Source organism: Cyprinus carpio, chromosome B10 (genome assembly GCF_018340385.1).
Source record: "Cyprinus carpio isolate SPL01 chromosome B10, ASM1834038v1, whole genome shotgun sequence".
Taxonomy (NCBI): Eukaryota; Metazoa; Chordata; class Actinopteri; order Cypriniformes; family Cyprinidae; genus Cyprinus; species Cyprinus carpio.
The window spans coordinates 2,899,921-2,913,399 of NC_056606.1; the positions used below are offsets into that span (position 1 = coordinate 2,899,921).

The 13,479-nt window shown below is 35.8% G+C and overlaps 1 protein-coding gene across 1 annotated transcript; it reads right to left on the reverse strand.

Moving 5' to 3' along the window:
• Positions 1–3,712: 3,712 nt before the first annotated feature.
• Positions 3,713–12,185, reverse strand: zgc:114200 (Gamma-secretase subunit Aph-1b-like). Its single transcript, XM_042732101.1, has 7 exons — positions 11,698–12,185; positions 11,269–11,439; positions 10,406–10,479; positions 10,193–10,311; positions 6,994–7,125; positions 5,967–6,090; positions 3,713–4,198 (listed from the first exon to the last, which is right to left on the reverse strand). Exons 1-7 carry the CDS (start codon positions 11,808–11,810, stop codon positions 4,170–4,172), a joined length of 762 nt encoding a protein of 253 aa, XP_042588035.1. The 5' UTR covers positions 11,811–12,185; the 3' UTR covers positions 3,713–4,169.
• Positions 12,186–13,479: the final 1,294 nt, after the last annotated feature.

A 13,479-nucleotide genomic window follows, 5' to 3' on the forward strand; every position in this document is an offset into this window, starting at 1 on the left:
CAAATTATTGGTCAGGAAATGAGCTAAATGTAAGCCAATGCACTACTTAAAAATCCCACTGCCGTCTCAGAAAAACATCAAAGACAGAATAAGGTTTTTGTCAGAATATTGGATGTTTGATTTAGAGGGGAGCAGAGTTTTGTGGATTGTTGAATTGTGATAAAACATGAGCTGTGTCGTGATGCACCAGAGATCTGGTGAGAAATATAATGATGAATGCAAAATGGCTGCCCACTGCTCCAGGTGTGTGTTCATGGTGTGTGTGTGCACTTTGGATGGGTTAAACGCAGAGCACTAATTCTGAGTATGGGTCACCATACTTGGTCACATGTCACTTCACTTCAATAAAGAGAGGTGTAACATGGGCTCTTTTGGGCTCATTGAAGAGCAGTCGTGCCGCTGCATTCTGAATCATTTGTAGAGGTTTGATTGTGCTTGATGGAAGTCCAGCCCAGAAGAACATTGTAATAGTCCAGTCTAGAAATGACAAGGGCCTGGATAAGAAGTTGTGGAGCATGCTCCGTTATGAAGGATCTTTCTGACGTTGTGCAATGCAAACCTGCAAGATCAAGCAGTTTTTGCAATGTGGTCTTTGAATGTCAGCTGGTCATCAAAGATTACACCAAGATTACTGACCGGAGTTGATGGGGTAATTGTAGAAGAACCTAGCTGGACATACATACCTGCATTGTGGCTGATTGGTAGATTGGTCACATAGCAACTGCCATGAAGTTCACTAAGTTTCATACCATTCTGATGAAGTAGCGATTTGTTAAATTTTCCAAACATTTTTTTTCTGTCTAAAATGACAAAACAAACAACACCTGAGGGTTAAAGAAACCAAAAGGGGCAGGCTAAGTTACATCCTAAGGTACTTTATCTACATTATGTGTGCAGTTCTTGCTAAGTTCCTGACCAGTGATTTCTGATTCAAATGGTTAAGACCATTAAAAGGCCAGTAAAATTTAGTCAGTTTTGGTTTGGCCCAAATATTATTATTATTATTTTTGCCCTGGTGTGTATGTGTCTGGAGTGTTTTGTACATAAATGTGTCAAAAAATTATTCTTTTTCTCCATTTTGCTGTTTTTTTTTTCATTGTATTGAGGAAATTAATCATAACATATTATTCATCCACCTACAAGATGTCTATAATGGTTCTCTGACAGTATCTGAGCAGAACCGAGTTCACTTACAGATAGACTGTCAAACCACAGCCATTCATTTATATATTACCCAGATAGTGACCACTGCCTCTCTCTCTCCAGTCAGACTTCAGAAACTATATTTTAGTCTTGACATACAATTTCAGAATTGTAAGTGTATAATGACTCTGTGAAGCCGTGTTGATTTCAGTCCTTGTCTCTCAGAAGAGACTGTTCTTTACTGCATGTATCAAACACGGTCCTGAACACTAAACATTCACACGAGGATTCCTGTCAGCACCAGCAATGTTTGAGACGATTAAACTTTGAATTTGGAAAATCCATGAGTTAACTTGTGTTATATATAAGTCATGACAGGTCATGTAGAGGTGTGTATTTCTACACAATTTTGTTGAAGACTGACTGTGAAGCATGCAATCCAATGCATTTGGCAGGTCAGGGGGTCAGTTCTCACATTTCAGTGAGATATTCACTAAAGGGCAGAGGTCACATGACTTTAAGAGCCTAAAAGCCACAACTAACACTTTGTAGATTAACACGAGTGAATGCAATAGCTAATTGCAGAAACAGTGATTTTATAGCATTTATTTGGTTAATCTCAATTACCAAAAAATGTTTAAAAATTAACATTAAAGGGATAGTTCTCCTGCAAATGACAATTCTGCCATCATTTACGCATGCTCATGTTGTTCTAAACCTGTATTCTGGTAACACTTTAGTATAGGGACCAATTCTCACTATTAACTCGTTGTTTAGTAGCATGCCTTTTGTTAACAAATTGTCTGTTTATTAGTGCTTATAAAGCACATATTCTGCATGAGCATATTCTACATCTCTAATAATACCCAATACCTAAACTTAACTACCTTACTAACTATTAATAAGCAGCAAATTAGGAGTTAATTAAGGTAAAAGCCATAGTTAATGGTGAGAATTGCACCTTTAACACTTAAACTGAGTTTCTTTCTTCTGCTTTACACATAAGTAGATATTTTGGAGAATGTTGCTAACCAAAGAGTTTTTCTCATATTATGAAAGTCAGTGGGAACCAGCAACTTGCCCACATTCTTCAAACTATTTGTTTTTTACATTCAATAGAAGAAACTCAGACAGGTTTGGAAGGTTTGGTGAAGGTTGGTTGTTGATTTAATGATTGTAGATTTTTGGGTGAACTATCCCTTTAATCTGCAATAATGTTCATAAATTGGACATTATTGTGCAATGCTTCCCAAACATCCCAACCATATGAAAACATTAACTTATGGATTCAAATCTAGATTTATGATTCACATAAATAAGTACCATATCTTCTAAATATTTGTAAATATTTTGCTTCCCCCCAAATAACGCCACGAAAAATCCATGAAATGATTAACAGGGTTTATTTTTAATCTTTTTGTCAAATCAATTTTCCATATGAACAGTAATCTGATTCCCTGTTTGGCACGTCATATTCTTAGAAACTTTATAAAGCAGCATTAAAATGTTACATAATTACAAGAAGTCCTTTTGTAATTGAAATTCATCAAAGCACCGAGAAATTGTGTCAAATATACAGAACATGAGGAGAGCTCCATCTGCACAGGTTTAACACTGGATGACAAATGTAGACCAGAAACAACTCACAACTTCACCGTGGTCTGTGATGTACCGTAATGAGCGTGTGCTGGATGCGCTTTAAGGCTAACAGACTGGAAAACGGGTAATGTGTAAGTAAATGCAGTGATGTTAGTGTGCTGGGTTAGGAATTAAAGCTGTGTTAGTGTAACTCACTGATGAGAAGACAAGTGTGGATCTACATACAGCAGCATAGAGTAAGTGTCAGATAACTACAACAGCACCAGTTCTGAAGCACATGTGTGACCCGGAACCACAAAACCAGTCATAAGGGTCCATTTCTACATCATCTGAAAACAGAATAAATCAAATTTCCATTGATGTATTTTTGTTTGTTTGTTAGGATCGGACAATATTTGGCCGAGATACAACTATTTGAAAATCTGGAATCTGAGGGTGCAAAAAAATCTAAATATTGAGAAAATCATCTTTAAAGTTGTCCAAATGAAGTTCTTAGCAATGCATATTACTAATAAAAAATTAAGTTTTGATATATTTACGGTAGAAAATGTACAAAATATCTTCATGGAACATGATCTTTACTTAATATCCTAATGATTTTTGGCATAAACTAAAAATGTATAATTTTGACCCATACAATGTATCGTTGGCTGTTGCTACAAATATACCCCAGAGACTTAAGACTGCTTTTGTGCTCCAGGCTCACATATTAACATGAACAGAAGATTCTGTTAGATATGTAAAGGTTGCATTCAATTGTCAGAAATATATTGAAAATAGAGTTTTTTCTGGATTCTTTTTTAATAATTTTATTTAATGTTTATTTTAATTTGTTTTTTTATTATTGTTTTATAGTTTTGATCTGTCCTGCATAATTACACAGAAATGGTTAAGACATTAGTTCTGTTTGAAAAAGTGAAGAATTTTCCTTTCACAAGACATGTAATGTGTTTCAAAATGTACAAAGCTATTATGAAAACTCTTTAGGGTTTTAATGGCAGTAAATGGAAATGCTCTGGACTTTACACGTGTATGCATGTAATAATAATGATAACATGAGGAAAAGAGGGTAGACCGGTGCTCTGTTTGATCGCCCGTCCCCTTAAAGCGGCTTCATTCAGAACATACAGGACATCAGCAAATAAAAGACAAAACCACAAACATTCACAAGAAGAGCTGGACAATGATGCTTTTAAAACAAAATAATATTAGAGATCTGTCTTATTGATTTGCATTCAGATCAAGCTATTTACAGTGTTTCTGTGACAGCCTCATGGCCGTTGGCCCCGTTGAGATCGCTGATGCTGGAGGGGGCGTGTCTGGATCCCCTCAGGGTTTGAGCTGGTCAATGTGCTCTTTCACAAACCGCCGCTGCAGACTCGGTCGCTCTGTTGTCCTGCATCTCACTAGGTATGACAAAAACCGTCTTATGAAGATTCCCCTTCAGCTTTCCTGCCTGCAGAAACAACCAAGAGCAGACACTTGCTGGGAGTTCTACTGAGTTTTGATGCGATCAGACATACGGAAGAGTATAGAGGATCTGGCATTGGGTTGCTTTTCAGTGGATTGATCTTTGGGAATATCCCAACAGGAGAACACACAAACACCGTCAGAACTGGTACACCCGGAGCAGTTTTTTTTACACACACCCGGAGCAGTGGGCAGCCACATGCTGCGGCGCCCGGGGAGCGGTTGGGGGTTCGGTTTATTGTTCTGGTGGACCTAGGTTATGGTCCTGATGGTTCGAGACTCGATAATTATAAAAATAAAGTGTTACGAGTTTGTCTTCAGAAAATGACAGAGGCTGCGTTTACGAAACATTATTAAGAAAACTCTCCTGAACTGCTGGCCTAAAGAAACTATGTTGAGTTTTTTACCTTGAAATATCAGTTTCAGATTCATTCTGATGGTACACTGACTTCTAACACGGTGAAAGACTTGTGTTTCTCTCTTAAACACGTGTACAGCCATCCACTGTAATTACGCCACTGAATTCACTCACTTCATTGTAGGGGCTCCAAAGTCACATAACTACACTAAACTACATCTAGAGTAGCTTTGAGAATAAAGTTAAGAATATTTTGGATTCCCAAAACCTTTACAATAAGGTTTCATTTGTTAACATGAGCTAACTACATTAGTAAAAATATACTAGCAATAATCAACATGTATACAGTATTTAATTAATACTAGTCTATGGGTATTTCATAATTTACTTATACATTTAAAAAATTAAAAAATAAAGTTAATGCAATTATATTTTACTAACATTACCAAAAATTAATAAATGCTTTAAAATATATTGCTCATTCCTACTTCATGTTAACTAATGCATTAACTAATGTTAACAAATAGGACTATTGCAAAGTAATACTTTTTAATAAGTATACACTAATAAAGTAATTTGTAAACTATTAGTTTATAGTTAATTCATAGTTTATAAACTGTAGTTAACACATTAAAAGACTCTATACAAATAGTGAGTTCTTCATTCAATATCACTGTAATTAATAGAATTATTATTGTTTAATAAGCTCATATGTCAAGTTACATAACAGTCACATAGTTAGATAATGCTTTGTTCAAAACTTAACCATAAACCTTATATTATATATTTATAATTATATTATATATTTTAAAAAAAATACATGCATAATGTTTTTTGTAATGTTTTTTAATCTGTACAAATTGTATCACACCATAAAAAAAATGTTTTATTTTTTTTTTTTTTAAAGAACTGTACATGGGAACATTCTTACGAACTTCTTATGAACATTTTTGTAAATCCAGCTTCAGAGGAAACAATTAATGAAGTTAAAGCCTTTCTTCACTAAATCATGAAAAACAAGTTTTCTAAAATGTACAATTATTATACTTTGGGATGCAGTGGAGTAAACATTTGCGATACTTGACAAATGTGCTTATATATATTAGCAGAGTAAAAATACTTTGTTGTGGAAACATGGGCACTGTTTTCATGATGCCTGCTGATATGTGACACAGTGTACTATAATGAGAGTGATGTTGTATAATGTGGAGTGATGTTGATTTTATTGTATTATATGGCTTGGTCTATTGTATATCTTTGTGGTTCTTGTATGCTGATTGTAATCCAGGGCTGAGTGATAATCGATGCGGCTCAGAAACACTGGTAAATATCAGGCATCACTGAAATCTGGCAGCTGAAGGAAGATCATGTCAAGCGTGTGAATGTCATGTCTTACGTGTGCAGAGAGCACTGAGGCTGTGTAGTGATCCTCCAGATGAGAAGAAGGCCCAGACGCCCGTCGGCAGAGTAATGACGTACACAGGAGGCAGACTGCCTTCATACAGAGGATTCAGCAGCGACTGACACAAGGGAAGACAGAAAATGTCCTTTAGACTAGTAGCAGAGTAAAACTACCATCCCAACTGGATTTAGACAGGACACATTTAATATCTGAGATGCATGGTAATGTAAGATAAAAACAGGGCCAAAGTCTGCTGAGCTATAAAAAACATTTCCTGGGGAAAGTTCACAGACACAAATAACCCGAGCTGTGCGTATGAAACCTGAAACAGTGACGTCATGCTCTGGTAATGTGAATTTTTAGCATCATTACTCCAGTCTTCAGTGCCAGTGTTCTTCTGATTAATATGATTATTAATGCTGAAAATAGTTGTTCATTCTTCCTATTGTTGTGGAAACCGTGAAACCTTTTCTCTGGATTTTTTTTTTTGTTGATAAAAATAAAGTTCAAAAGAACAGAATTTATGTGAGATATAATTTTTTGCAACAATGTAAGATTCTTTACTGCCACTTTTGATCAATTGAACGCATCCTTGCTGAATACAAGTATTCACTTATTTTTTTTAAAACCTCACGGATCTCAAACTTCAGAAAAGTAGTTTTATGTGTAGTGATGAAAGATCTGCACAGCAGTTCAGAGATAGTTCTGCCAGAACTGGACACACATCATGGAGTTCAGCATGAGGAAAAATAAATCTTGCTAAAACAGGAGAAAATCAAGAAGCAACAAAAAAAAGCATGCCTAGAGGCTGTTCAATGTTAATCTAAAGGAGAACAGAAAGTATTCATTTTAAAGCATATGGTATTAAAGCATAAAAAGTCAAGTAAAATCTCATATACTTTCTTTGCTATGTATATGAAGTGGATTTATAAAATTAACCTGAAATGACTTGGACTTGTAAGGTCAGTTCATGTGAAGGATGGATGTGTACAGTGGAAGTGTGTGTCCATGTAAAGCTCACCAGGCCAGCGACTAACAAGTGTAGAGAGACGACTGCAGCGATGACCCACCAGCGGCTCTTCTCACAGCCCTCGAAGAACACCACGCCCCAAAACGTGTGCAGCAGCGTCAGCGCCAGCGTCATCAGCGCTGCAGACATCAACACACAACCCTCAACATCACTGCTGCTCAGGCTTTAGCACTCCACAACATTACAGCCAGACCCCACATACACTCTGACGAGGAATCCAAATATACGTGGACTTCAGGGATGTGACGAGACACTTATCCCACGAGACGAGACTGGGTTCACGAGAACGAGACGACACTTTTAGACTTTTTTAAAGAAATCCTCAATCATGAAATATATAGGGAGAAATTGTCTTTTATTCAACTGAAAACACAACATGTAAATAAAGTCAAAATCAAATTGTACTTTATGAAATTAAATATCTATTTTAATAAATTTATGTAAGGTATTTATTTTAGGTATATATATGTAAACATTTTAAAAGTGTTTTGGGTTTTGCTAAAATGTCAACTGACAGGCAAGTAATTGCACTAAATTATATAGTATACATAAAAATAAATAAACAACACATAATATCCATTTAAAGTAGCAGTCAGTCAAGTTTATTTAGTAAACTGATTTCCACTTTAATAAAAAAAAATATTTTTTCCATTAATTTTTTCTCAACTCCTTTTTAATAGTATATACATTTTCACATCAATTTATTAAAAGTTTAACAAAAATTACATGTTTAGGGCCCTATGAAATGTTTTATTTTTTTTCTCACCATATTATTTATATTTTTTATTGTTACCAAATTATGTGTTTAAGCATGTCTAACTATTTGAATGCATAAAACAACTACATTTATTCATTTTATTTTTTCTTAAAGTAGCCTTATGATTTTTTTTTTTCCTCAGAAATTCTGTGTTGTGTATTTACATTTTTCTGGTTATCAAATGAAGGCATAAAACATTAATTTCATCATTTATAATTTAATTATTAAAATTTAAGCAAACTTTGTTTTTTGGCAAACAACGGGATTTACAATTAAAACATGGAATAAATGTTGTATGATTAATCCTTTAAAATAATTTTGTTCATTTCATTTTAGTAGTAGTAGTAGTAGTAGTATGTAGGCTCTGTACGCTTCTTCGCGTGTGTCAGTGTGTGTGTGTGTGTGTGTAAACTGCGCGTGGGGTGTGTGTGTGTCATTAAACAGTGTGTGCACTGTGTGTGTGTGTGTGTGTGTGTGTGTGTGTAAACCTAACGTCTGCGCTATTCATTAACAGAGACAGGCAGAATGAACAGGATTCATATTCATTTATCGACTTTTGCATGTTTTTATTTAAATGTTTTGGTCTATTTTTTTTTTATTTATTTAATTTTTGATTTTTGAGTTACGTTACGTTCTTAGTTTGTGTGTTATGTTTTGTTTTATTGATTGGGTATTCACTGCATAATTTTCCGGCTTATCATGCGGCCACTTGCCTGATGTGAACATAATATCTTACATTACACACCACCGGTGAAAGGGCCAGTGAAATACAAATATATCTGAAAGGTCTGCATGAGGATATCATCACCTTCTCACGAGACACATCGGATCTCGTCACATCCCTAGCTGACTTGACAAAATATTTTAGATCTTGGCAAATGTGACCCTGCACCACAAAAGCAGTCATAAGTAGCACAAGTATTTGTAGCAATAACAAAAAAAAAAAAAATTGTATGGGTCAAAATGATCAAGCTTTCTTAAAATCATTAGGATATTAAGTAAAGATCATGTTCCATGAAGATTATTTTGTAAATTTCCTAACATAAATGTATCAAAACTTCATTTTTGATTAGTAATATGCATTGCTAAGAACTTCATCTGAACAACTTTAAAGGTGATTTTCTCAATATTTAGATTTTTTTTGCTCCCTCAGATTCCAGATTTTCAAATAGTTGTATCTCAGACAAATATTGTCTGATCCTAACAAACCATACATTCAGCTTTCAGATGATGTATAGATCTCAATTTTGAAAAATTGACCCTTATGACTGGATTTGTGGTCCAGGGTCACATACATAGAAAACTGTACATTCATTATGATATCCATGGAGTTATAAGATTTCACCAGGTCCAGAAATCACACTTTAAATTAGTTTAAATTTTTTTTTAAGTCATCCTAGTTAATAACACTGCCATGAAGAAAGATGTGTTTCCACTACTGTATACATTTCTTTCTTGTATCTTCTTTTATGAAAAAAAATTCATACAGGTTTGGAATGACATGAAAGAGAGTAAATGATGACAATTTCTGAAGATCATCTGTATCCCTTTAATAAATAATAAAAGAGGTTTTAACCTTCTGGCTAATTAATTTTCATGAATTTTTGCACTAAAGGACTTTTACATTATTATATTTATTTATTCATTTATTTTTTCCCCAAAAGGATTGCACTCTCAAAGAGCAATTTCTAGTCAGCTTTTTTTATTTTTTTTTTTATTTATTCATTTATTTTATGGTTTTTTCTGGTCTGATTAAATTAACTTCAAAATGTCCTGATAGTCCTGGGCTTTTCATAATCGTGGGAAGCCTGTTATTATAAACAGTAAAAAACTATATAGCAGTGCAGTAATATATAAGAATATTAAAAATAAAGAAAAACAATAAAGGGATAAAACAGACCAAAATTAAAACAAAAACAATCAGAGAGTTAGGGATGTCTGCCAAGAATGATGTTCTTTAGTATCACTGAGAAATGTTAAATCAGGTTCTTACATGAGCATTATAATTGTTAATATTTAAAAAATGAGAGAATCAAAAACGAAGCATAAGAAGAGATGTCCTCTTGATGATGTAATATACAGGTGTTTCCTGTAAAAGTAGCACCTAACAACATGACCTTTACTCTTGTTTACTCTTGTTTTTCAACGCCAGCTTCCATATTTCATAACTGTTTATAGATTAAAATATGGAATAGTATTTTTGTGTTTTTGTTGTGTTTTTCATAGTTTTTTTTTTTTTGTTAGTGAATTTATTGTAATCAATTTTGTTCCAGTGATTATTAAATAAAATATGCATCTTTCCCCAGCAGCAGGACTGGTTTGTGTCGTCTGCCAAGTGCTTTGTCATATGTTGACATACAAACAGCACATCTGAAAGCTGTTGGAAACAGTTGATTATTCATGGAATGTTTTGATTTGTTGGAGATAGTCTTGTGTAATGAAGTAATACTGCGAGTCTCCAAAGATGCCCACCGTCCCGGGACCCAGAGAGTCAGACAGGACGTTGATCATCGAGAACGCTCCACTCATGATCCCAAAGCCCAGCCCAGCCACTGCACACAGCACAGATAGTGATACAGGATGTTGATCATTGAGAACGCACCACTAGTGATACATGAGACAAAACAGCAGCTGAGCACAGTTTACCGTAAGCCATCTGTCGCACAGAAATAGCTGAGCTGTCATCGTCACTAATGGCTGCCAGACCCTCGTTGGCCTTCCTGATCAATCAACACAAGAGTTAAGAATGAATCACGTTTCAGAGAACCAAGTTTCCTCAGAATCAACACACAGCAGAGAAAACTGCTCGAGTTTGCACTTCACAACTAAAAGACATGGAGCCTTTAACAGCATGACCTGGAGGAAGCCATCATTATGAATGAATTACAAAATCATGCCATCTATTCTGTCACTTTCTTAACTTAAGGTAAGACAGTACAGAAAAATACTCTTTTTAATGCAATGGTCAATTTTCAGATTTTTTTTTGTCGACTTTGACTCCAGAACATGACTAGTGAAAAGAAAACATACTAAATACACATTTAAGTTTTTATTTAAGTCATTTGCATCAGTAGATTTCAATTACAATACATATCTTTAAAGCCTGTTTTCTCAAAATTAGTTTTTTCCCCCTTACACAGAGGCAGAAACCTACACCACAGATCTTACATACACCAAACCTGTTAATATTCTGCAAGTTTTCACAGAGGGACTTGTTAAAATATCCTTCATGTGTTACATATAACAGTTCATTCCTAAAAACATGGTAAAAAATATATATTTTTAAACTGTTGACAGTATTTTCTGATCGTTTCTAAGTTTTTAAAAAAAAATACAACTTGACTGTATCCAAACTTCAGATTTCTGTTCTGGAGAAGTATGCAAATAAGTGCACATTTAATTAGATACTGCCTCATTTGCATATATAAACAGTTCTCTAATGGAAACCAGACTGAAGATCTGTGGTGCTGGATTCATCATCATGTATGGCGGCCCGTAAAGAGTCTCACCTGAGCAGTCTGTAGTAGGCAAAGCGAAACACTTCCTGGAGCAAGACCGAGAAGAAAACCCCAAAAATCAGCAGCCCCCTCTGAAGGCTGGGATCCTGCGAGTTACTGGCCTTTATAGCGATGAACCACACCAGAGAGGACAGGAGCAGAGACAGCAGCCAGAAAAACGCCCTGAAACACACACATGCACTCACATCCTCAGCTTCCAGCGCATCTCAAGGGCTGCTAAACACCTGGAGCAACAGCTTCATTCACGAACACTCAAACAGAAATGTCATGGCTTATTTTAAACTATTAAAATATTCTGTAAACATATAAAGACTGTCTCTTACAAAAAAGTATAGTGGGTAGTACTACAGTACTTTGGTAATTAATGTAAAATATGAAAACATTATGAGGCTGTGAGTGAGGCTTGGTCACGTGACTCACCCTGCGATCAGAATGATGACTCTTAAAGGCTCTCTGGCGATGGTGAAAACAAACAGGGCGAAAGAAGGACCGAAAGCTATGAAAGCACAGCCAAAAAACACTGCCAGAGTCATTCTGGATGACCAGCTTTCTGTGTGACTGTCCGGTCAGATAATGAGCAGCAGAGACCTGTTGTGGAAGTACACGCGAACAATGCTAGTAGAAAAACAGACGCGGATGTACCTAATTCTCCATAAAACAGAGATCGTTTAAACCTGATGTTCTCATCCGCAGCCGCACAATACACAGAAATCACAGGATTCTTCTCATACACAGACAAATACAGAATCGAGCCACCAAAGCTAATCAATTCGAGTATATTCGCGTGGTTTATATCGTTCTTCAGTGAGCGCTTTGTTTGGTGACATTTTCAAACTTGATCTTCGGTTTCTCTTTCCGAATAAAAATACACACGCGATACTTCCGAGGGCTTTTGTTTGGTGTAAAGCTCGGCTTGCGCTTCCGGGTTGACGTGCGTGTCTGCGCACTTCCGCCGCTGCGTGGCGCTGTGACAGCAGACTGGCGCCACTGAACAGGAAGCTAAAGAAAATACAGTTGCAATCAGAGCTATCTGAGTGTACACACAAAAAAGCTGTTAGATCATATGACCTCTGTAAGCTTTACAAGATATTTATTTAATTTTTTTCCTTCTTTGCCTTTGTTTTCATTATACTTTGTTTTTGATAACCCCTTGACCTCCCTGGCTTATTTGTATTTTGTCCATATACTTTATTGATGTACAGAAGATGTTGGTTTCCTGCTGTATGTACTATTTTTGAATTTAATAAAAAAAATAATTGTTTTAAAAAACAGTTGCAATCGGAGCCCGTCTACGGAGAACCTTCCCACTCCCTATTAAGTCCTATTGTACCGAATTTTGGTTGCAGTTCCACCAGGGTTCCACTGGGGGCGATCGCCATGAGTGCAAAATGAATGGGAGTCTATGGGGCTAGACGGCTAAATTTGTCCCTTTCACCTGATTGCCGTTGAGAAATCTCAGATCTGATTGTAGGTTTCGCAAGTTCAACATGGGTTATAGGTCGAAAGTTGAATGAACGAGTACTTATGTCCTTTCGATTTCTTACAGGTTGAGTTGTTGTTGCCCATAACACGCTAGCATTCTGCTAATGAACGTATAACGTATGACGTCATTGACATTTTAAAAGACCTTTTAAAGCAAATAAGTGACTCTAAAAAATCTAACACCCACCAATGTGTAATTTCTTTGCATCTCCTTTCGAATACAACATTCAAATTACTAGACAAAAAATTATATCCTGAGAAAAGTGGATTTTGAGGGGTATACCGCCATTGACCTCCATTCATTCTGCACTCGTCCTGTGAGCGCCCTCATATGGAATCAGAGTGGAACTGCAGCCAGTTCAGAAGCCGGAAGTGTAGTGAGAGTGAAACTTCTCGCCATATTAGACATTCTCTGACATAATGCAGCATGATTGAGTGCTGTAGTTCCTGTCTGGTCGTGTAAACAAACAATGCCTGTTACAATTATTGAGTTTATTTGGTAACACTGCTATGATACGGTCCCAAAGTGATGCACTGATGATGGGACAGTCTGCCACCAGCGATTAGAGCAGAAAGTCAAAACCTCTTCATTAAACTGTTGCACATGCAAACGTAAAAATATGAGAAAATAAATGTAATTGTAAATGTAGACCTAATATCTTGTTTAGTAGGCTACAATAAAAATGAACGTGTCAATCTAGTGTAAATTCTTGCTAGTTA